General features: G+C 42.7%; 1 protein-coding gene across 1 annotated transcript in view; it reads right to left on the bottom strand.

Moving 5' to 3' along the window:
• Window positions 1–971: 971 nt before the first annotated feature.
• Window positions 972–24,828, bottom strand: part of LOC125899602 (activin receptor type-1-like) — a 36,741-nt gene continuing 12,884 nt past the window's right edge. The window contains exons 2-12 of the mRNA XM_049594028.1: window positions 21,749–21,822; window positions 21,010–21,264; window positions 19,083–19,355; window positions 15,462–15,725; window positions 12,997–13,202; window positions 9,819–9,918; window positions 7,374–7,520; window positions 6,546–6,821; window positions 4,771–4,968; window positions 4,101–4,231; window positions 972–2,084 (exon numbers count right to left, since the gene is read on the bottom strand). Coding sequence (XP_049449985.1) covers window positions 1,950–2,084; window positions 4,101–4,231; window positions 4,771–4,968; window positions 6,546–6,821; window positions 7,374–7,520; window positions 9,819–9,918; window positions 12,997–13,202; window positions 15,462–15,725; window positions 19,083–19,355; window positions 21,010–21,264; window positions 21,749–21,815 — 2,052 coding nt within the window. The 5' untranslated portion in view covers window positions 21,816–21,822 and the 3' untranslated portion in view covers window positions 972–1,949. The remainder of the gene's footprint in view (window positions 2,085–4,100; window positions 4,232–4,770; window positions 4,969–6,545; window positions 6,822–7,373; window positions 7,521–9,818; window positions 9,919–12,996; window positions 13,203–15,461; window positions 15,726–19,082; window positions 19,356–21,009; window positions 21,265–21,748; window positions 21,823–24,828) is intronic.

The raw sequence follows: 24,828 nt of genomic DNA on the forward strand, positions 1-24,828 counted from the left end.
GGTCTATGGGGATTGTCTTGCTTCTGGAGAAAGCCTCAAGTGGCCATTTGAGGAGCTGCAGTTTTGGTACTTCAGCTGTGGCTTTATGTCTCAGCCCTGGGAGTTGCTGCTAGCCCATGAAACATAAGAATTGGAAATATTAAAAGTCTGACCTGATTAAGGGGCAAGAATGCAAGTATCAAATTTAATGGCAATAGTTGAGAGTCCTCAGAGAATCGCCACCTTAATGTGGTGGAGGGGTTTGCCTGTCCCTGTGAACATGAGAGCTGTGTTATCTGGGGCTAATAGACTCTGGTAGGGTCTCCCAAGGCAATGTGGTCCCAGAGGAGGGGCCAGACTAAGAGAAATTCACAAAGACCTTGATGAACCAGAACATTCAGACCAGTATGGGGACACCACCCAGAAATCAGGGTTCAGTGCATTGTGCGCTGGATGGCAGGCAGGAGTGGGGCCCTGGGCATGCTGATCCCTGGTGGATTGCCCCCTTGGCACCTCCCGTTAGAGGTGTTCTGGGCACATCCCATTTGTAGGAGGCCCCGGGGCAGACCCAGAACACGCTGGAGAGATTACATATCTCATCTGGCCTGGGAACGCCTTGGGGTCCCCCAGGAGGAGCTGGAAAGCGATGCTAGGGAGACGGACGTCTTGGGTGTTTTGGTCTACTGCCCCTATGACCCTGCCCCAGATAAGCGGATGAAAATGGATGGATGGACGGATGGATAGAAAGTTGAGACATTTCACTTAAAACTTAAAATGTAAACATAGTTGGGCACAAGAGGAAAAGTCAGGGGATTACTAAAGTCAATAGGATTCATCCTCTGGGGACAGTGAATGCCTGCAAAATTTCATCAAGATTTTTTAATCCTGGACCGAAGTGGTTTACCAACCGACTCAATGACATTTCGACACCGCTACAGCATGGCTAAATAAATCTACCAGATACAGCATCAAGACAAATGAGACAGATAAAACACATTTTTTCTATTTAATTAATATAAATCACTAATTGATATAAAATGTTAAAGAAATAAAAAAGGCTGAAGTTTGACTTCATTTACTTGACAATGCACGCATTAAGACAACAATGCACGCGTTAAGACAGTATACAGGCTTTACAGGCTTACTTACAGGCCTCTGGAGGAATAGAGTTCAGTATCTAGCAGATATTTTATTTGTTCTTTTAGCATTTGTATCTGTAAAGCTGAAGAAACCAAACATAGAACAGGTACATAATTCGATGTAAAATCCATGGTGATATACAAAAGGTTTGCAACAGAGTACCTTCAACTGGACGATATTTCAGGAAAAGAACAGTACCATCGATGCAGCTGTACAACTAAAAGTTACGGGGTTGGTGAGATCCCAAGATACTTGTTCTGACAGCATTGTAAACAGAGGTGCATGACACGCAAAGTAAAACATAACACTGCTCACTGTGAACACCGTTGAAAGTATGCATATTAAATTGGCAAGTTCAATTGGCAAGTTGACATCTTTTCCAAATGAATCCACCGTGATGCAAATGAACAATGCCTTACAATTAAAGAGTAAAGTGAAGTTGCTAATATGTTCAGACATTTTTTTTCCAAACTAAAAAATGTGTCAAACAAAATCTGCAGTTCTAACAAAAGCGAGCCTACTCAAATGCCCAGGTAACAGTTTCTTCCTTGAAGAACATTGCTGCTAACAGTCCAGCTCCTATGTCGTTAAGTTGAATAGATAATTTCCTATTTCCAAGACCGTTGGCAGTCTCAGAAATGCCCGGTAAGCCATCTTTGGATGCCAAAATGTGTCCCGCCAAGTGTTTTAAAATAAATACTGGTTTGTGCCACTATAAGGGCACTGAACCCATCAAGTCTCTTGTCTTGTCAGATTTGTCTGGGATGGTCCACCCTCTGGATGTCTTCAAAGGCCTTTAGGTACGTCTGCCTCTTCTTCTCAAGGCAGGCTCAAATGTCTGTTTTGATTTTGTCCAGAGAGTTGTCGATCTTTGTGAGAGTCTTTTTTATGCGTAACGCTGTTAATCTGGCTGATGGATTCTGGTACCAGCACTCCTTCATGAGTTTAGCCATGGAGGTTAAAGTCTGAAATTAAAAGGAGAAATCATTCAATAAGCATGTGCCTTGTCAAGATTAGAACATAATTAAAATATTTCTGAATATCAAAAGCACATAGACTTGACTTATGTGCTATTTTCAGATGAATTAATTTTGTGTCTAAATAATGGGAACTTCAATTTTATGAAATTGGTCTAGAGGGCTGCAGTCAGCAGCCACAAAACAGGCTGCAACGCAACCACTTGGGGCATGAGCACACCGTCAAGTTAAGTCCACTAAAAGTGCTTGTTTTTGCCACTGACATTTATTCATGCTGTCATCATTCATCCTGTTGGGGGTTGCAGGGGGGCTGGAGCCTATCCCAGCTGACATTGGGCGAGAGGCGGGGTACACCCCAGACAGGTCGCCAGACTATCACAGGGCTGGCACATAGAGACAGACAACCATTCACACCTATGGGCAATTTATAGTCACCAATCAACCTAATCTGCATGTCTTTGGACATGGAGAAAACACACGCTGAGAGAACATGCAGGCTCCACACAGCTCCCCCACCCCAGGGTTTGAACCAGGAACCCTATTGCTTTGAGGTGACAATGCTAACCACTGCACCACGGTGCCGCCGCCACTGACATCTTCAAATTATTATTCTAAGTGTCTGACAACATTATGGAAAGGATCCCTACAGAGACGGTCATTTGTGTTAATAAGTGAGAACCTTTTTGTTCAAACAGAAACAGCCCCAAAATCACTATTGCCAAACACACCAGACTCCATTTAAATAAACTGTAATTCTACCATTGTAAAATACACTTCATTCAAAGTCGACAGTAACAAAGTAAAACTCAATAAAACTGTCTTGGTTCATTTTTTCACTTTTCCATCAATCATCACTCTGATTTGCTTGAAATAACCCCTTAATTCACCCAGTTACATATGAAAATATGCTGCCTCTTTATACGCTAAAATTACAGTTTATTTAAAAGGAGTCTGGTGGGTTTGGTGATGGCACTTTCAGGGCTGTTTCTTGTTAAGCTATAATTACCACCTCACGGTTGTCTGCCTTTGTGAAACACTGTCTGTCTGTGAGAACAAAGATGCTTCACACACCATCTTTTTCAAGGTGGACGCTGAAGATAAGCGTCACAAATTCAGTATATTCAGTATGCCTACCCACCTGTTCTTGAGTTATGACGTTGAATAATGGCTGAAAAAGTGTTTTTGGAGAACATTAGCATGTCACTGTGAAGATGACCTTTGACCTTTCAGATATAGAATGGCAACACTTCATCATTTTATCCTATTAGATGTTTTTGTGAAATACTGTCATAATTAGCGTATTCATTCCCGAGTTGTGACCAAAAACATGTTTCATGATGTCACAGTGACCTTGGCCTTTGGCCACCAAATTCTCATCAATTCACTCTTGAGTCCAAGTGAACATCTGTGCCTGTGTCAAGGCATTCTTGAGATATTAAATTCAAGAGACTGAGATGGACAAGTTCACAGTGACCTTGACCTTTGACCACAAAAATCGAATCACTTTATAGTTAAGTCCAAGTGGATGTTTGAGCCAAATTTGAAAAAAAAAAAAAAATCCCTGAGGATGTTCCTGAAATATAGCATTTATGAGAATGAGACAGCCAAGGTCACAGTGACAGTCACAAGAATGGGACGAACAGATGGACAACCTGGAAACATAATGCCTCCGGCCACGGCTTTTACCAGAATGGAGGCATTACAAAAAGGATATTACTCTGTCTATCTCAGTAGGGACATAGACAGTAAGGTTGTCAGACACTTACACTCTGAACCTTCCAGTGGGAAAAACAAGCACTTGTAGGGGACATGAAATGACAGTGCAAACATCCCCGAGTGGTCTCACTGCAGCCTGTTTTGCAGCTGCCGCCTGCAGCCCTCTTGCTCAATACTTGACCAATTTCAAAAATTGTTGTTTCCACTTAGAAACAGAAACATGGGAAAATAGTGTCCAGGTTTAAAACCACAGTTGACCTTTAATAACAGTATGAATATCACTCTTACCGGGTCTGAAAACCATCTGTTTGGGATGTTGGGCCTCTGCTGATCCACACACACAACCTTCTTCATATCCTCAAAACTGGGATCACTTGGTACCACGTCATGAAACGGTGGCTTGTAGTCTTCCACGATGCCTACAGGTAGAGCAAAGCATGCAGCAAATCACTCTCAAGATCACATCACTCAAAAGTGTTGAAAAGTTATATTGACAAATGACAGGCACGTAAAGCACATAAATAAAAAAATCATGTTGTGGTATGGCTATTTTATCCATAACTTGCTCTCAAGTGCAGCCGTGGGACAAAACAGAGGTATGAGGTTACTGTGTCGGGGTTAAATCAATATCTTAAGTGCTGCTGAAAGCCCAGTTCCTACTATAAAGTGATAAACCCATTTGACAGTGGATGGAGGAAGCAGGATTTATTTCACAAAAGATGCCTCTGGCAGACCACAGACAGTGGATGTTGAAGTGTGTATCGAGGCCAAATCTATCTGTCAATAGCAGAGGAGCTTTTACTTAGTCCGAGTTAACGCAATGGTTCCGTTAATTCTGAAAAGAACCACATGTTCACAACGATATCTTATTGCTGTAAATGTAAAGAACACATCAACAACACCATCTTTAAAAAGACAACAATGAGACAGGACTATGTTGTGTAAAACATGCACTGACCATTGCTGACTGTCCTCCTGGCGATCTCCCACAGGACGAGGCCCAGGGCCCAGATATCCACTCTCTTGTAGGACTCGAAACAGTCCATCTGGATGGAGTCGTCGAGCACTTCAGGGGCCATGTAGCGCTTTGTGCCCACTTTAGGGTTGTTCCCCACATCTAACTCGTTGGTGTCTTGAAAATGCATGACCGCCAGACCTAGCATGAAAACACAACACACGTATGAAAATACATGCAAATACATATTGATACGTGTCTTAAACTCAGATTTAAGTTGAGCACAGATAAACTTTTGTATATGAAAACAGCCTTCTGGTGTCAAACTCTGCACATACATCATCCTGCACAGTGAATCTCAGACACCTATAGTGAAAACAAAACACCAGACTCACTCTATCAGCTGATTTAAATGCTGAAAAACACTACTTGTTTGATGTAGACAACCCTGTTGCCACATGATGTACCTCTAACATAGGAACAACTCGCTTGGGAGACAAACAACTGCTACTGTTTGTCAAGACACCAAAATGCGTCATCCGGAGCAGAATGTATCACATCGAGCCCGTAAACATGCCAGGCCAGTCACCAGGTTATGGCCCGTACCTGAATTAGTTTTTACTCAAGCATCTGCAAATGGAACATTGGTGTATTAGATAAAGTGGCTCGAGTTCTTCTAAATATGTTTTTGATTAAGGACCCGGAGGTACATCTAAGCAGCGATGGTTCTTCTCAAATTAACGACAAATGTGGCTTAGTGGATAGATGTGAGTGGAGTGATATTACTGCAGATGCACCTCTTATGCAATACCCATGAACAACAACTTTCGTTCCACCCCTTCACTCCCTTTAAAGCAGCTAAAATCATCTTACACTTATGACGTATCAATTTGTATGAGCTCTTTGTTAAAGCCTTGTGTACACAGAGGAAAAGATTCAAACCCAAGACTCAGGCTGTGTCCGAAATTCCATGCTAGCATGCTATTTAGAATGCTAAAGTGTGTCCAAAACCTTAGTATGATACAAACAGTACATTTATTACATGCTATTTCCAGTAAAATATCACGATATGCAAACACTGGTGTGTATCCTGGCATAAATATCCCAAAATGCAATGCAGTAGACAACAACGTTCATAACAGACAATGGTAGACAGCAACCACGACAGCTCTGTAACATCATTAATGCTTCATTTCCAGTGTATGTATAGACCTTTTTGTTGCTACTCCGTTGCTAAGGCAACAGCTTTGGGCCCTGTTAACTTCCTGTCAGCCTCTGCATTAACAAGCATCCCAACAGGAAATACAAAGGGACCCATGTAGAATGTTTATGTTGTCAAGTTTGAAATGGTCCATAAGATTTCACATTGCAAAGTGCAGTAATAAAAAGTTGAGGTTGGCATGAGTTACCATGGTTACATGTCTTCAACAGGCAAAAAGGCTTTTAGGGAAGTGACATGATAATTCCAGCTCGATATGTCCGAAAAAATACATACTCCTGTTTGTTTACACAAGAGTACGTTGAATGATAGCACACATATTGGGTATGTGACATCGGCCTCAGTGCTTATAGTAGCTGCACTACTCAATTTGATATTCTAATTGTTTTATGCTTATATTAATACACATTTCAGCAAAATTCTGCCTGATATTCTGTATCGTTAGAAACTCTGGAATCTCCAGTAGATGTTAAAATACATTTTACTATCTACAATCTATAGAGAAATAGACACAAATAGAAACTGCGTATTGATAATATACATGTGTCGGTCTCCTTACCGAGGTCAGCAATGCAGCACTGTCCGTTCTTTTTAACTAGTATGTTTTTGCTCTTGAGGTCTCGGTGGGCGATGGCCGGTTTGCCCTGAGTGCCGAAGATCTCAACATGGAGGTGTGCCAAGCCGCTCGCAATGGAGAGTGCCATGCGGAGGCAGTTGGATGCATCGAGGGTGCTGAGCTGAAGGTAGTCGTACAAGGAGCCCATCTCATGGAAGTGAGTGATCAGCCACAACTGGGTGCTGGAGTTCCTCGAGGTCATGTCTGAAGCTATGAAGCCTGAATCAAGAGTATCAATGCAATTAATAAAAAAGCGTTGACATGCACACACACTGTAGTATGTGTTTGAAACGTCTGCAGCATTTCTTAAAAGGACAGATGAATATATTATAATCTTTAAATATATAAATACTTTAAAGGGACAGTTCACCCCAAATCAAAAATATTTTTCCCTCTTGTCTGTAGTGCTTTTTATTAGTGTAGACTGTTTTAGTGTGAGCTGCCCAATGTTGAAGATATCGACCATAAAGATGTCAGCCGTCTCTATAATATAATGGAGCTAAAGAAGGCCGATATCCCTGACACTTGGTAACTCACACCAAAACATCCCAGACTGATAAAAGGCATTACATGTGAGAGGAAAAACATGTTTAATTTTGGTGTGAAATGTCCCTTTTAGCTTCAGAGCCTCCTGATTTTTTTGTCATATGTTATGTCCTGCCGTAGTCAATGGAATTATAGAAAGCAATTAGGAAAATAAAAACACATAGTATGGTCCAGTAGCCATTCTCACAGTTCACTGAGCCTTTATACATGACATATGGTACATACCCAGGATGTTCTCATGTCTCAGCAGCACCGTGTTGTAGATTTCAGTCTCTCTGAACCAGGACTTCTCATCTCTGGAGGAAAAGATTTTCACGGCGACACTCTCTCCCTGCCACTGACCCCTCCACACTTCACCATAACGGCCCTTACCTGGTGGGCGAAAAAATGATGGGAGAAATGTCCAAACAGCACACAGAAAGTGAGTTAAAAAATCAGCCTGAGGCATGTGTTTACCACAATGTGCTGCTTTACTAAATAATTTCAGTACTATCATGTCAGAATTAGCATTACTTAATCTGATCTAGTCTTTCTGTGGGGACTTTCCAGCAATAACAAATTGTAATAAGGTTCACTGCATGCTGGCTGGCAGATAGCAGATAAAGCCACTGAGTGGCAGATGTAGAAAGGCAAACATTTTGCAGCTTTAGCCCCACAACAAAGCTGAAAATAACGTGGGTACTGAAACTACATTTATCTGATGGCCAATAAAGTAATCCTATATAAATGCTAATGTCGCTGTGGCTACTTGATGTGTAGACAGACAAAAACTTTGTAAACTGGTAATGTGGTGGTGTATCTGTAAATGTCAGATTTTTGTTGCTGCCCCCTAATGGCCACAAATTATTTCATGCACATTTAATTTGATTTTCTTGGATAGTTTGAATTCAAATCCTCAAGAGGAATGGGTTGAGTTTTTATTTCAACTTAGGTGACTTAATGCTCAACACTGATAGTTGCGGCAACATGTTTGTCCATATGGTCCAAATAGGTCTGCTGTTGATCATATTTTCCTGACACTTAACATACTACAATCTCAAAACTAACATTTGTGCAATATTTTGGCTCCAGGGACTTGAACTGCTGGAACATTCATTCTTGCTCAATCTCAGAATATCCTCACAGCACTGGCCGGTTTTGCAACCCAGATATTTATTTCAAATGGATTTATTCCTGGTGGATAAAGTACTTGTATTGCATGTTTTGTACAGTCTCTGAAAATTTTCAGGTCAGAAGAGAGAGTGTATTAGTATTGGTAAAAAATGTGAACCAGGAGGTCCAGTTTGACAGGTTTTTAGACAACAAGATGCTACACAGTGAGTTATGGCTCTGGCACACCAAGCGGCGGTCCACCTTCAGTCAATGTCAGGCCAATGGAGTATCTGTCACCCTAGTTTTGGGATGTGTCCTGCACCCTCGGCACTAGTCAGGCCTTATTGACTATTTTTGGGCAATTTGACATGTTGAATTGGCGTTTGAAATTGGAAGAGCCGATCAGCGAATGAAATCACTCTAACTGGCAGACAAACGACTAAAGTCAAGAGGAAGTGAGACTGAAACAAACTTGACTTATGAAGTAAGTTTTTTTGCCCTGACTTCTTTCACAGAATGGATTCATAGCAATTTGTGTTGTTGTTCACAAGCACACAGTAAAAACACTTTGTTCTTTTAACATCAGGTTGTGTTGTTAATGTGCTAACTGGCTAACTAGCATCCTGTCCGCCTTCCGGTTGCCCCTTTTTAATGACAAACACAGACTACCGCCACCTGCTGGTGTGGAGAGTTATTTCCTCTCATGCAGGTCTAGAATGTACATACTAGTTGGCAGTTCACTGTAGTCTTTGTGGTGTGTTCAAGTGCAGCTTTTTGCAACAGTTGACAGTCATTGCCACTAGTTCTTTGGCGTTGGTTTGCTGTGGGTTTTTACCCTCCTTCAAGGGACAATTTACAACTCTGGTAAGTTATTAAAGCATTAATAATTCACACTTCTGTCAAGACATGTGAGGTAAACAATGCTACAAAGTATTCTATCTGATATATATGTCCTTAAACATACTGTATTTGTCCAGCGCAAGCCCCTTTTACACTGTCTCTTTAAGGCAGGAATATCGCACTGTCGGCATTCTCATGTAAGGTATGATCGCGAAATGGGGGGACAGAGATGTCTCGCCACTGAACTGGGAACAGAGGTTGGAACAGACAGAAGCAATATCTGTATAAATGAAACAGCCAGCAGAACAGGATCATGGGCTGCACAGGTGTGACGTTGTGCACTTCTGTGTCAGTGTGGCTGTAAACTTTATTTCATTTCAACAAACTTCACTTCGTTTGTGTTTTGATTAAAGGTGGGTACCAAAACCCGGTACGAAATACTAGTATTGTGTACCATAGTACACAAACCACACAGATTTCCAGGAATTCTTTTACCCAGGTAAATAAATTCCTGGAAATAAAAGTTCCTGGAAATGTTGGTGGAAAAGGGGCTATTGTGTAAGATGAGCTGCAGTGTATTGCCAAAAGGTGTACGGCTGCAGTGAAGCTTAACCTGAGCCAGTGCCCCCCTGTGTCAGCACAGTGTGAGTTCCTCATTGAAATGAATGAGGAGGCAAAGTTTTCTGAGGCGGTGCTATTGTCAATATGAAAACGACCTTTAACAGGGCACTTACTTACCCACACACTCATTCAGCGTGATCTGTCGTGCAACAGTTCTCTGGACGAGGAAAGGGAGTCCTGAGCCACTTCCTGACGTACAGGAATGATCCAGAAGATCCTGGCAGAGAGAAAAACAGAAACAAAGAGTAAAGGGTTTGTATATTTACATGTGTGTTCATATTTTCAAGTGAGCTGGCTGAATGAAAACCTTCCCAAAGGAATCCTGTGGCTGCAGCCTAAAAATGATGAAATACGGAGCATCTGGGACTCAGATGGAGACTAATACAAGCAGGCCGCCTTTGATGTGGCACCCACATGGGATAGAGGGGGGCACGCAGTGTGTGTACGAGGATATTGTGTGTGTGGGTGTGTGTCTGTGCTGGAGGTGCAGGGTGCCCCCTGCTGAGTAAACAACAGAAGTGCCACCCCCTCCCTGATGACTGGTGTGGGCGCTGGAGATTTTATCTAATCCAAGGGCCAGACTCCAAAACAGGCGCAATGCTGCTAAGCCTTTTATTTTTATCTCAGCTATAAGACATGCAGCGTCCCGGCGCTGACACAGGAGGGCAGTGCGCAGCAACAGAGCCGGCAGCTGCTGGGCAAAGCAAACGACTAAACTGGGAGGGGAGGATGAGGATTGAAAACAACAGAGAAGAGTGATGCCTCAGATAAACAGATGCATAATGCAAGAGCTGCCTGAGAGACAATTTGGAATCACAACACAGGAATGCAAGACAGAGGCCATAAAATGAATGATGAGTTGCTCTGCGGAGAGTTTAAATCCCTCTCTTTGGTACAGGAGGATTGTTTTTAGCAGGGTATATTTGGGCCAGGCCGTTAAGCAGCAGAATGCAATCAGAACGATGCAATATCATCATAATCAGAGACGACTTCTGGGCAGCAGGCTGCAGAGGGACGACCACATGTGTTTCAGTCCGATTTGCTTTTCACAGCCACACCACTGTTCATAATATCCTTTCTCATGGTGCTGCCAAGCACTTTTTAATTATGCTGAAACAAACATTCTGTGGCTCCATATTTGGGCTTTCCATTGCCAAGTGCATTGATGGACTTTGGAAATGGCTTGAAAGGGAGCCAAAATCAACTATTTCTTTTTCTCTCACACATAAACACACAAATGATCACACTTTAACAGTTGGACACGTTATTTACAAGTTTTATAATTAAAGATAAATGAGATAATGTGGGGTTTAGAGTTTAAACATGCTTATGGGAAGAGATTCTACGCTCCATAACAGCTGAAAACCTTAACTACAGATGTGAAATGAATGCATTCAATAAAAAATAAACACAGTAATGTATCTTTATGTACAATGTTTGTTTGTGTGAGGATATAGAATCACAAAAGCGACAGTAACAGCTGTGTATTTTGTCGGAGTTCAAGCTCGACCATGAGCAGTTTCTGCAGAAGTTGATTATACAGTGTGTGAGCCAGTGACTGTGCAGGGTTGTCTCTCAGGCTGAACGCTAACCACAGGACTCCACCTAAACTCTGGGATCAGTTTAGCAGGCCTCAAAAACACCAACCGCTCTGCAGAAAACTTACAATCCACGCTTGAGCGGAGAGGAAAATAAATAGCAAAAGACATTCCTCTAACAGACGGGGAAAATCACTGAGAAGATTCAAAACAAGTTTCAGAGTTGAGTTCCAGCAGCAGCACCACCCACCTACACACACTCACGAACACACACACACACAAACACACACACACACACACACACACACACACACACACACACACATTTCATTTCATGAATATGCAGCCACTATGCATTGTTTTAAATGTTTTTACATAAGAATTACCCAATACTCTTGAGATTACGATCTGGGAGGTACACAAAGGAGTGAATTTAATCATTTTCGGAGACAGACGTTGCACATGCTGACCTGACAATGACACTAAGCACTATAATATATTAAGGCTTAAACTTTACCTGTGTGTTTATACAGTGCATCTATCCATACTTTCATGAAAAAAAGGTTTTGGGGATTTTTTGTGCCCCCCCCTTTTTTTGATTTATTCCTTAAATGTTTTTGCTCCCATCATAAAGTGAGTGCTTTGTCCATGAGGTGTGATGGTTGATGCTGAAGGAGAAAAAAATGCTTTCTTTGAACTTTGAACCCCCATGTTGTCTTCAATTCAGTGTTTGTGCCATGTTTGGGTTAATCACAGCATATAAGACTTAAACCCTTGATTACAGTGCCACCACATGACCGCCTTGATCACAAATCTGGATTAAAAAGAGGCAAACAAGGTTTATCGAGCCATCGTGTCTCTATTGTATATCAACTTGTGATAATGGTGCAAATGTGTACAAAGACGAGGTGGAAGTCCCCGCTAATCTCACAGCGTTTGAACTCATCAGCTGAATCAGCTCAGGTTAGTTAGTACAATACATCATTTTGGAAAGGGATTTTCCCGTCTCTGTTGTTGGTATACATTCGCACTGCTGTGAGATTTTAAAAACTCTGTGATTCAAGAAAGAGCCACCAGACCACCCATGATAAATAAACAAGGTTGGATCATCTATCATTCACAAAATGTTCTTTTAAATACATTTTTAATGTTTTGTTTTGCTGTAAAATGTTTGTTTTCACTGAACTAACGTTTTAATTTTGCTCAAGTTCACATCCATATTGTATCGTATGTATTGTATTGTGAAAATACTTGTACTGCATATGGTGAATAATTACACATATTGGGCCTTCGCCTGCTCTGTAAAAAGGCAGATGTCTTGTCAAGTATTCTAAAAGCTTTTTTCCTGATCCCGATACAAGTGATTTAATATTATATAATCTTTCACCAAGCATTGAACTTACATAATACAGCTGTGCTCACACCACACATCAGATACATCAAGATAATGAAGCCAACACATTTAAGCTATTGTTTCCCTCATAAGTGCCCTAATGACACTGTTTTTAACTAACTCTGCAAGTCGGCGTTATTTACTTATTAAAACTTCTTTCACACAGCAGACTTTTTCACTAGAGGTCAATTAAAACACCTACAGTATATTGCGCAGAGCAAAAGAAGTGGGTTAAAATAAAGGACTGGAATTCCATTTTAATATTCAACATACTACTCAATTAAATTGTGCCTCGAGCAGCTCTTATGCCGCTCTTTCTAATGATGTTGGGAGGCATCCTCCTACATGGTCTCCACCTACTCACCGCCAGAGTGCTCTCCCCCACGTTGGATGCTATGAGGCCATCTATAGTTCCATATTCTGCGTCTCGTGATGTTAGTCTCTCCATTTGGTTGTTGTGGATGCGTCTGAACACCAGGATAGCGATAGCCGAGAAGATGATGAGGACGATGATGGGCGCCACGATGACAATAGCCAGTGTGGTCACGCTGTAGCTGGACAGCTCATCAGCTGTGAGGGGAGAGAAAAATCGACAATGTGAGACTTTTCTTCAGAATATCAGGTCATCATTTTTGGATATGTTTTAGAACACAAAATAAAGCTTGCTTTTTAAGGATTAAATTTGGCTTGTATTTGTCAGAAGATTTGAGAGCTTCAGTAAACAACAGATGGGAGCATCCACTGAAGCAATGATTCAAGAAAAGGTGATCCTAACTATGTAAGTTGGAGGGAAAACTTTTTCTTTGCTGTGGGTTTTTCCTCTGACTGGACCACACACACACTGACACAAATCACAGGTTTGCAGCTCTCTGCAGACCTTCAGAAGAAACCAGTTGAGGGTGGGGGTGCACGTAGAGCACACATGCGCTTAAGCATTCGCTCTCTCACACACACAAAGTGGATCTCATCAAGTCAGCAGAGGCGAGCCTGAATAAGTGACCACCATTCACACTTTCCAAACATTCCAAGGGAAAGACTGCTCAGCTCTGCCGGCAGCACAGACAATGATCCCCTTTTCTCAACTCGAATAATGGCCCGTTTCTCCCAAATACACATAACCAGCTCACTAGACTCAAACCAAACACACAGGCTGAGGTGCATTTAGCTAGACTTAAAAGATCCAGTGTGTAGGATTAATGGCATCTAGCAGTGAGGTTGCCAAACTTAAACTCATGTATGAAGCGTGTAGGAGAACTACAGTGGCCGATGCGAAAATGCGAATGACCCTTTCGAGAGTCAGTGTTTGGTTTGTCTGTTCTGGGCTACTGTAGAACAAAATGGCGGACTCCATGGAAGAGGATCTGCTCTGTATGTAGGTATAAATGGCTCATTTTAACAAGAGATGGATGCAGCTCGACATGTCTGCTGCAGAGGGCATCTGTTATAATCAACAGAAGCTGCTGTATTGACCATGAAAGCCATGCTTACATCCAAACCCCTGCTGTAAGGTAATGAAAACATAACGATTCCTTTTTTTTTTACATACCACGAGAACATTAAATTCAACTTTGTCCAATGGTCATTTTTACCAAAGAAAGCTTGAACGCATCATCGTGTAATTCAGTGCAACCGCTATCAGCAGTTCATACCGCTAACAGCTAACGTTAATTAGCTCTCCTCCCATGTCAACACGGATTTGTTTCTCACGATGTAGCTTTATCAGGGTAACATGAAGGTGCATCTCCTGTCATGTTGATAGTGAGTTTACTGCAGTTTACTTGCTGCTGTCCCGACAGCATCTCGGGGAAGATCACTGTTCATCCCAAGTATGTTTTCTATTGTCCCCGAGATGACTGGACACTGTTAGTGTCGAGCCCTGCTTTTTAGCCTGAACAAGATTGATGTCATACAGCGGAAAAACATCCGCCACTGACACTGGTGAATGTCATCTTGTTTTGACAGTCAACAAGGCAAATACTGGCAGATACTGAAGTGGGGCTGATAAATCTGTGCATCCCTAGAAAATGTATGAAAATTATATACCATTTCTGCCAACAGATGCCCCTAAATCCTACAAACTGGACCTTTAAATATTGTATTTGTGGCCATGTTACAAGACAGTATAGGTCTGACTCTGCAACACTGTGAAAATTGTGTCCATTTTGTTAAAACAAATGTCCTCTGTTACTTAAATGTCTTCATTGGAGGTGACAAATGCACGCTACAATCAAAAGATACAGCTCAGGTGTTTTAGGCATGAATATTAATCTATAAAATATAATCTAAAAGACTGCTGTAGAGAGAAAGTCAAGGTGAAAGAAACAAAAAGGCAACAACAACAACAACAACAACAACCGCTCTGTGTATAGATGCCTGCCTCTCCTTTCATTCCCAGGTGGCTTCACCCTCTGGGCTCTTGTCAGCCAGCTCTGACAGCCTCCAAGAGGACAGAGGGGAAGTGGACCGTGACTAAATAATATTCAAAACCTCCCTTTGGTTGCCCACTGTCTCCCCCATTTCTGTTTCATAAGGTGCCAGGAGTGTGACCACACAGAGGTGTAACCCAGGCCAACAGAAACCATCCAGAACAGCCGTGGCAGATGATTTCACAGTGGATGACGTCGTCCTCTCAGTGGAGAATGATAGAGAGGAATAAATGTGTGTTACTTGATCTAAAACAGTCATAACTAACCCACATGGTCATTCCTATTCTGAATAGATGAAATCTAGGCAGCACTGGTACACAGTTCAATTCTGAAATCAACAGATGGAGCTCTTGAGCATCTTCAACAGGAATGTACAGAACACAGCATTCTGGGTACAGCGTACCTTTGACAGGCAGCTCCACAGTGCTGTTCATGTTACACAGGTGCCCCTGGCAGCACTCCACAATCTGGTCTCGGGAAGGTGGGGTCTTGCAGGTCATCGTGCTCTGCTCATAGATCTTGAAGCAGCCTTTTTGGTACACCAGGGAGCCGGCGCTGACTGCTAGAGAGGAGAAACACTGGTGGCCTGTGCAGCGATTCTTTTCACATGAGCTGCCCTCACACACACACAGATGCTCCTCCTTGATCAGGGGCTTCACTTCCTCCTCTGCAAAAGATTTGGGAAGAGGACATGGCTGGTAAATAAGAGATCAATAAAGGTCTGATATTACGCTCATTTTCAGGATCATACTTGTATTTTGAGTTTCTACTAGCAGTGTTGAAAGGCTTACTTTTTAAACATATTCCACTGCAGATTACTGACTACATGCCCCAAAACGTAATTAGTAACATATTCCATTATATTAGTCAACCTAAGAAAAGTAATACTTTGGATTAAGTCAAAATCATCTTGCTGAATTCATTGGTCTGGGTCTCATATTTTCATTTCAAAACAAACAACGGTGTCCTCACTGTGGATCTCTTTGTCCATTGTCATGTGGCAGGTGCGCTGCACACACATTAAAAATCTGTTCGTGGAAAATTTTACACCTTGTCCACAACAAGTGAGCGGTGCTCTCACGAAGAATCTGTTAAATATGCACTTCTGATACATCATGTACACAAACCACCAAGGCAACCTATCAGCTGTGCACTCCACTGGAGACGTAACCACTTAAAAATGGAATTGAGCTTTCTATGTCTTCATATTTGTACTTTTTAAACAGTAAACACACATTTTATATTCTGATATTTACTGGAAATGACTTACAATACAGCCAACAGGAAGTAGCCTGTTATTAGCGATGGTGATTTACCAGAAACTTTCAGCTCCCTGGTGATCTCTCTCCAGCCTGCTGCCACTTTACTAAGGATTTTTTAAATGTAATGAAGGGATGTTGTGTAGACAATTCCTCATTTTAACTTCATGAATCAGCGGTTCCCTGTCCATTGTGGAGTTTTCAAAGTGAGAGACAGGAATAAATAGAAAAAGGGCGTCCTACTACGGATCAGCTGAAAACCGCGGCGCAGAAACTGACGTTTCCTCACGTTGCATTCAGGTAGGACACAATGGTAATATATATATATATATATGTAAAAAAAACAACAACAAAGTAATCCCTTCAAGTAATCAATTTTTAAAGACATTAACTGTATTCAGAATACCACCAATTTGTTTCTGTACCAGAAAACAGTTACTCATATGGTTAAAGAAAAACACTTTATTTTCCTCATACTGTCTTTGCTGGAACACCTGTATTCACCCTCTGTCTGAAACGCTCCGTATTAGCACCTGTCTCTTTAAGCCCCTCCTCTATTGAAAAAGCCCAGTCTGCTCTGATTTGTCAGTGTTTCTGGGTGTGCACTCTCTGCGTCTCTGCACCATTATGAAACCACCACCTTCTACCTTTATAGCCCATTTCACTGGAACCGCATAGGCAACAGCTTGGGTTCATGTCCGCTCAGCTGAAGTACTTTACATATGCTGCATTCCAATAACCTCGGAAGTCAGATGTCTGACCTGGGAATGACATCACACCCAAGTTGACTGCATTCAAGTACAGGTTAGAAAACCAAGATGTCGTTGGCAATACCTTTTCTAGCCAGGTTAGCCATTGTTAGCATTACCAGTACACAATAACACACTACGCTGCACTGGGCACATACAAACACTATAACGGCATGTCCACAGATAGAATGCCCATGTGCCAATGAACAGTACATTACTACAATTCGCTACTGTTGATGTGCAGAGCAGCCATGTTGGATTTTGAGATAGGGGTTGGTGAGGTTCCTCAGAGACAGACATCCGACTTCAGGGGCGTTACAGTTGAAATTTGTGACTGGGAACTCAGAAATTCTGACTTCCCAGTGCGAGTGAAGCGCACAAATATAATGCAAATCATTGCAACATGTAACACATGGGGACCCATTATAGGGAAATTTCGGTTTATTTCAACCTGTCTCCTATCGTCCTAAATTTGTTTCAAGTGACTAGTGACATAAAAATAATAGTTAGCATGTTAGCCGTTAGCCTAGATACAGCTGGGCCGCATAGTAGCGTCAGACCCGTTAAAACGTAAGTGAACGGGCATGCTTCAAGTGCAAAGTTAGTCCACTAAACAAGCTTTTTCTCCACAAAGACCGCCTCATATCGTTAGGATAAATGTCAGAGAACATATAGAAAACGACATGTAAATGTGTTGTCTTACCTTACCGGTGTGGTGCCATGTTTGTTGTTTACCATTTAGCTCTGCTTTCCAAAACGCGGCTGAAATATCGTGAGAACAAGCAGCGATCTCATACCGTGCCTGAAATCTCGTGAGAACAAGCCGCAGCAGCTGCAAGGCAGAACCGGACAGTAGCCTGAAAAGTTCATTCATTTATTTTATGAAAGATTTATAGAACAATGGCTGACTTTTTGCCAGACTTTGAGGAATTTGATTTTGCAGAGTTTGATGGCCGCCCTTATTTATTTGAGCCAGAATACACTGACAAAGAGCTTCGTGAAATTGAAGAATGGAGGAGGAGAGAGAGAGAGGTGCAACAGGTAGAGGACAAAAGAGGAGGAATGGCTGCTGCAAGGCTGCGTAGCTCTGGAGATTGGTGGTGTACCTGTGAATGCTGTGCCCCAGTGCCCACAGAAGAGGAATGCCTCTGTTGCAAGGAATGGGCCCAGTTGCAGCCTTATTTTAAAGGTCTGGATGTGACCGAGGACGAGACACCTCCACCTGGTGTAGTATCCAGCTGGGCTTTATCTAGAGCTTGTGAGATTTCAGGCACGGTATGAGATCACTGCTTGTTCTCGCGATATTTCGGCATTGGAAAGCAGAGGGATAAACAAACATGGCAGCACACCGGTAAGGTAAGACAACACGTTTACATGTCATTTTCTATATGTTCTCTGACATTTATCCTAACGATATGAGGCGGTCTTTGTGGAACAAAAGCTTGTTTAGTGGACTAACTTTGCACTTGAAGCATGCCCGTTCACTTACGTTTTAACAGGTCTGACGCTACTATGCGCCCCGGCTGTATCTAGGCTAACGGCTAACATGCTAACTATTATTTTTATGTCACTAGTCACTTGAAACATATTTAGGACGATAGGAGACAGGTTGAAATAAACCGAAATTTCCCTTTAAGAATGTTTATGTTTTACGTTTAAAATGGTCTCTATAGTATAGTTGTGACATCACAACTTCACAAAAGTCCTGATTGCTCATTTGAAGGCACAGTTTCTGAATATGGACTGTGTGCATGTCTCTGTAGATTGAGTGTTTTGATAATTTCACAGTATTAATATAACACCTACACCTGCTTTATATTAAAAAAGACATGGAAATCTGACTTTTATAAAATGGGACCTTTAAAGCTGTTCTTGCATCACTATTAACATACATACAAGCTTTTCATGGTGTTTTAAAAATCAACATTTCTGTCATAAAACAAAATTATCTTGAGTGACATAAGGTCTATGGTGAACGGCAGCCAAGAAAAATGTGTACAATGTGTACAAAGTCACCTTTCCCTGGAGCTTGCACAGTGACGTTCATGTTACACAGATGGCCCTGGCAGCACTTGACAACATGGGCCGATGAGGGTGGCATGGCACAGGTGGCTCTACCCTCCTCGTCGTCCCTCAGGCAGCCCTTCTGTTGGACGGCCACCCCATCAATCATCTTGAGAGAGGAAAAACAGTGCTGGCCTGCGCAGCGATGGTCACGCTCACACACGCCGCCCTCGCAAACACACTCCTGGTCTCTGAGGACTGGTCTGCCAGCAGACAGTTCTGTATCTGATAAGAGGAAACAGAGATATGGGGAAACCCATTAGAGCAATACCATTAGTAGCCCATTAAATTAAATGGCATTCACTCAGATCAGAAAACATGAAAATGTATCTGTGTTGGCTGGCTGAGGAGGCTGAGTGCAGAATGAGTTTTGACAGAAAATAAATGACAGTTTCTTCATATTTCATGACAAAGCTGTGGATATGGAGTCAACACTGGGGGAGGGGGCGACCAAATCTGCTAGACGCTTTGTTCTCCCACACCAAAAACAACAACAACTAATTTCCTTCCACTCAAAAATATTCAAAAAATCACTAACACATGGATTGACTTTTTTAAATTTCTTTTTACAACAATAATATAATGTACTACAATGCTGTTTTTTCTTTTCTTTTTTTGTCTAACCTTTTCTTGTTTCATTGTACCCAGCTGGCCATCAATACTGATACTGGGTTGATTTTTGGTTGTGACGTGAGGTGACCAAAATTCAATGCCTAGACAGCATCTAATGCCAATGTCAATTTAAGGTAGAATACTGACAACAGATGACACTGATATTTTCTTGGTTTTAAGTTGTTTAAGAAACAGTACTAAAGCTATTCATCATGACATTAGTGTCAAGCGGAAACCTTGTAATGTACTCTATAGCCCTGTTTCCACCAAGAATCCCTTGGTGGAAACAGGGCTATAGACTTACATAGCAAAAGAGGTGTCTGCAAATCAGCGGATACATTTTTTGAAGTGTCACAACCCCTGCAAAATGACTCCTTTTACTATCAGGATTTGATTCATGTGGTCCAACAACATTTGGAAAATCTAGAAGAGCCACAAGCTTAAACGTTTTTATCCCCATTCAAGTTAGTGGAGTGGTTAACCGTAAGTTAGCCACTTGGTCACACTTGGCAGAGTTTGTCCGCCATAAGTCCCTAGTGCGCCTGCTCTATGGGCTGCATAGTGCAGAAGTAGTGCCGATAATCCTCAGATAATCCAGGAGTTTCATTTTATACGTAGCAATTGAACCATTTTGGCTTCATACGTCACAGAGCAAGTTTCATAGGAATACAGAGGGCTCCACATTCAATGCCATATCCAGTTCTCCTTATATATCCATGCCTCCACCTCACTATTTCTACAGGAAGAGAATGTCAGGCAGCAGCCCTGGAGACAGTTGTTCTTGCAGTTCACGGCTGTGCGAGCAACTAGAATTCAGCCTAATACGTAACACCCATATTACAATAGATTCTAGTTTTCACCTTTTTTGATACATTTGAAAGTAATGAGAGAAACAGTGCAGCATTGTGCCTTGTTGCCACAAGCAATCAAGTACTGCTTCGTCTGAGGTACGGCAGCACTACATGGAGAGACCAAACGCTGAACTGCAGAAGCCTACACCGTAAAACTAGAACCAATGATAAAAAATAATGGCGATTTGTTAAGTTGATTTATGATGATTGTATTGGCTAGTGATTATATTAGATGGTGTAGCATGATTGCCTGTCATAGCATGTCAACAAATATTGGGGTAGGTTGGGCATTTTGAGCATATGTGAATACTGGGTGGGATGTGTGCCCCTAATATAGCATTATGGCCTAGTTTTATAATAATGAAAATCCTACAGAGGTTTGGATTTCACACCCTGTTATAACGCAAACACCTCACCTTTCACCGGTGACTGCAAGGAGACGTTCATGTTACACAAATTCCCATAGCAGCACTCCACCACCAGCTCAGGAGTTGGCAGGCTTCCACATCGTGAAGACCCTTCCTCATTACCCACAATGCAGCCCTTTTGAAGGACCAATGTCCCGTTCAGTGTGGAGAGGGAGGTGAAGCACTGCTGGCCGAAACACCGGCCCCCATTGCTGCAGGACGCGCCGTCACACACACATTCAGACTTTCTCGCACTGACATCACCTACAAAGGAAAACGATTACAAAACAGGTCAGAATTCATCACTGAAAGAAGACTGAGTGCAGGACTTTAATCTCTAATATGCTCCCAAATGTTTTGTGACAACAGATGATCAGTGCTTATCCCTCTTGTAAGGGTGCATGTGCGTCGTCGATTGTAAGTACGGGGACAAGTGTGGATTGCAGCCCTGAAAAAGCTCCACTTTCCACTGCATTCCACCGCCACTGCAGTTGTTTAAAATAACACTGCGAGACAGCAGATGAGAGGGAGACAGACTGGGGAGGGGTGGTGAAAGGGGAAAAAAAAAAAATTGTGAATTTTTGGTCTATGCATGTGAGAGACTAGAGGGGGGACAGAGAAAAGACACAGAGGCTGAGAGATTGTGTGTATGTTTAACCAGAGTAAAAGAGAATAGAGGAACGGAGACACACCCTTCCAGCTACTGCGTGTACTCGGGACGAGCTGTGTTTTGTGACCACACACTTACCTTCCAAGCTCGAACAGGGAAGGACCAGGATGATCAAAACCAAAAGAAGCATGTCCCCAATCGTCATTGTAGACCTAGAGGGGTAAAAAAAACAAGGCAAAACACAAAAATGAGGGCTGCACTCCAATGAATATGTGTGCCAGGAAAAAAAGGGTCTGACAGTGTTTTCAAAGCGAAGGATGGTGATTTTCATGCTGATGCACGAGAATATCTTTGGTATTTTTGCAAAACATCTTTCTGGGGAGCATTCGGCGAGACAGACAGAGGACCACGAGGGACAGGCTGATAACGACAGGACTTGCCGTCGACCTAAGAGTATTAGAGGGAGCAATTTTACAGAGGGAGACCTTTTCTTGTTTTCAGAAAAAGAGTCAACACCAAGTTTAAAATGCTCAAGTAAAGTGGGTCTCATGCCTTCCTGTTGTCCTGGCAACAAGGCATTGAGTGGCAAGCAATGGGGAGACTGGTGCTCTCCTATTGGCTGCCTCTGTGCGTGCGTGTGTGCGTGCGTGTGTGCGTGAGTAGTGATGTCTGTGTGTGTGTGTGTGTGTGTGTGTGTGTGTGTGTGTGGTGGAGGGACAGGCTGCTTGGCAGTGAGGGGAGAGGAGCAGACAGACGAGAGAGGAGGAGGAGGAGGAGAAAGAGGAGAGGAGCACAGCGGGGAGAACGAGTGTGGGTGCCCAAATACTATCGTTTAGAGACCTGGAGACAATCTAATCCTTCAATATTTAATGCGTCTGTGGAAGCGTCCACATACGCCGTGCTTGTTATGTTTGTTTGTTTTATCCAGTGACAGATTTTTTAAACAGACCACCAGTTTAACTCACACTGTAAACTCAAGGGGAAAGAAATCACCCCCCCAGCTACCCATTTTATAAAGATGATATGTGAGTTTTGCAGAGACATCGTAGCCTGCAGCGTGCCCCGTTTATGCCATACTAAGCACCGGGGCCGTTATCTTGGAAGCATGTGTGTGTGCGCCTGAGTGCATCTGTGCCACTGATAAATACCCAAGCACCCCCCCGTACCTCCATCCCCTCCAAGCCTTTGTGCCCGTCTCCCAGACATAAATGATTAAGCACGTAATGTTAGCATTAGCCCAACGGCGGCGTCTGTACGGGCCGCTCACACACAGACCACATGCTGCTCCTTTAATCAGAGCACAAAACAGAGGCTGCCACACAGAGATAATCAGGAGCTCTGTCTGCTCCCTTTGGACCAGGGGAGTGTGGGGAGCAGCGATGGGGGCAGGGAACGGGCAGGAGGGCATGAAGAGGCGAGGGAGGTATGGCCAGGGGGCAACTGGGGGACAGTGGGTCAGAGAAGGGCAGAGAACGGGGCCAATGTGGGAGAGAGATGTGTGGGCTGCGACAGCGAGGTAAAGGGAGGGAGAAGTGGGACAAGGAGGTGTCTGGTGTCAGCGCCCAGGGGGACAGCGGGAAGAAGGGCACCATGCTGGTGGGGGGACGGTTAGCTGGGCTGCGGTGAAGCCAGGGGGGCGGGAGGAAACAAGATAAAAAGATAAGCAGAGGGGTAAAAGACAATAGTCTGGAGCCTAGAAAAAAAGGTGATTCTGTCTGACTGGTTATCTTGATATTGACTCATATATCACTCATGTAGAAAGACGACAAAGCGCACGGTATCCTGACTCACGCTGCTGACAGATCAATAACTCACCTCAATTAACTAAGTAGAGCATGTCATGAGGCTCCGTTTAATGGCTTCAATTAGCGTAGGTAAATGATTTGCAGCATTTTTGTTTACATTTACTGCTGAAAGACCCTCGACGGGGCACTGAAATTATCTCCGTCTCAATTCATCTCTCCCACGCAGACACTTTATCTTAAATAAGCTATCATGAGCAGCGAGCCACATGCTGACGACCAAGCACCTAAGTGGTTCCTGTTATGTGTTTGCCGTTATGTACACAACAAATATCTCAGTCTAGGCGCTGCAAAACCTGAGGGCCTTCTGCCTGCTCTCCGGCACGTCTGTGGTGTATGCATTTGGACACATGCATTACTGTATGCGTGTCTATCTGCACAGTTTATTCTGCATAAGCACAAACGCCACATCTATCCACACATGAGGCAAAGCTAGCTGGTAACATATCACGAAGCCAGCTAACAGCTTTGCTTGATGAATACACACCCAGGACTAGTCCTCCTGATATTGGAAACCTCAGAAGGGATTCTTGGAAAGGAGAGAGGCAGGGCTAGCATCTGCAGAACCGATTGCGATCTGAGCAGACAACTTTATGGCGCTATGCGTGTGTGTGTGTGTTGCAGCTCTCTATCCTTGCGTATTGAATTCACTGGCAGTGTTCTGCACTGTGTGTTCACAGAGCTGACATCCTGCCAAGGGTGTGCTCTCATCCCCCCCTTTATCTGTCTCAACCCCCTTCTTTCCTTTGACTCCTTCTTCCTATATCCTCTGATGTGGTGTTGTAATAGGAAACCAGTATAAATACCACATGGTAATTATAACTTATGATATATATTCACATGTTCACTGCTGCTGGAACTAATACTCTAATGGGTCTCACTACAGCGCAGAGCAACCTTTAATGAAAGCTTAAAAAGGCACCCAAATGCTATTTATACATATAATACTGTGAGTAATCTGTTTGTTTTAAAATGCATGATGATGATTCTTCTCTTTTACTGCCTCCTTCAATCTGTGAAAGGTCAGGCAGTTTATACTGATGGCCATTTCTGAGGGCTCACGTTTTACAATAGTGTGAAGCAAATCCATTACTGTACTTGATACTGTTTATGTAATAGTACTTTACTTAGGTATTTTCACTAAATGCTAGTACAAAATTCTGCTCCATTACATTTCCAGAGGTGTCTCCAAATCCACGATTCAATTTGACTTTTGATTTTAAGGTCACAATTCAACTCAATTTAAACTTTAATTTCGGCACTGAGGGCTGTGCCATTGTTAGACTTTTGAGTCTTGATCCATAACCGTCAACAGATCATTAGTTTTATGCCACGACAACTTTCATTTACATGTCAATTCTTCTTTAAAAAGATAGACTACATGGTATCAAATGTGATATCACTTCACTGCTGTGA

Source organism: Epinephelus fuscoguttatus, linkage group LG13 (assembly GCF_011397635.1).
Source record: "Epinephelus fuscoguttatus linkage group LG13, E.fuscoguttatus.final_Chr_v1".
NCBI classification, from domain to species: domain Eukaryota; kingdom Metazoa; phylum Chordata; class Actinopteri; order Perciformes; family Serranidae; genus Epinephelus; species Epinephelus fuscoguttatus.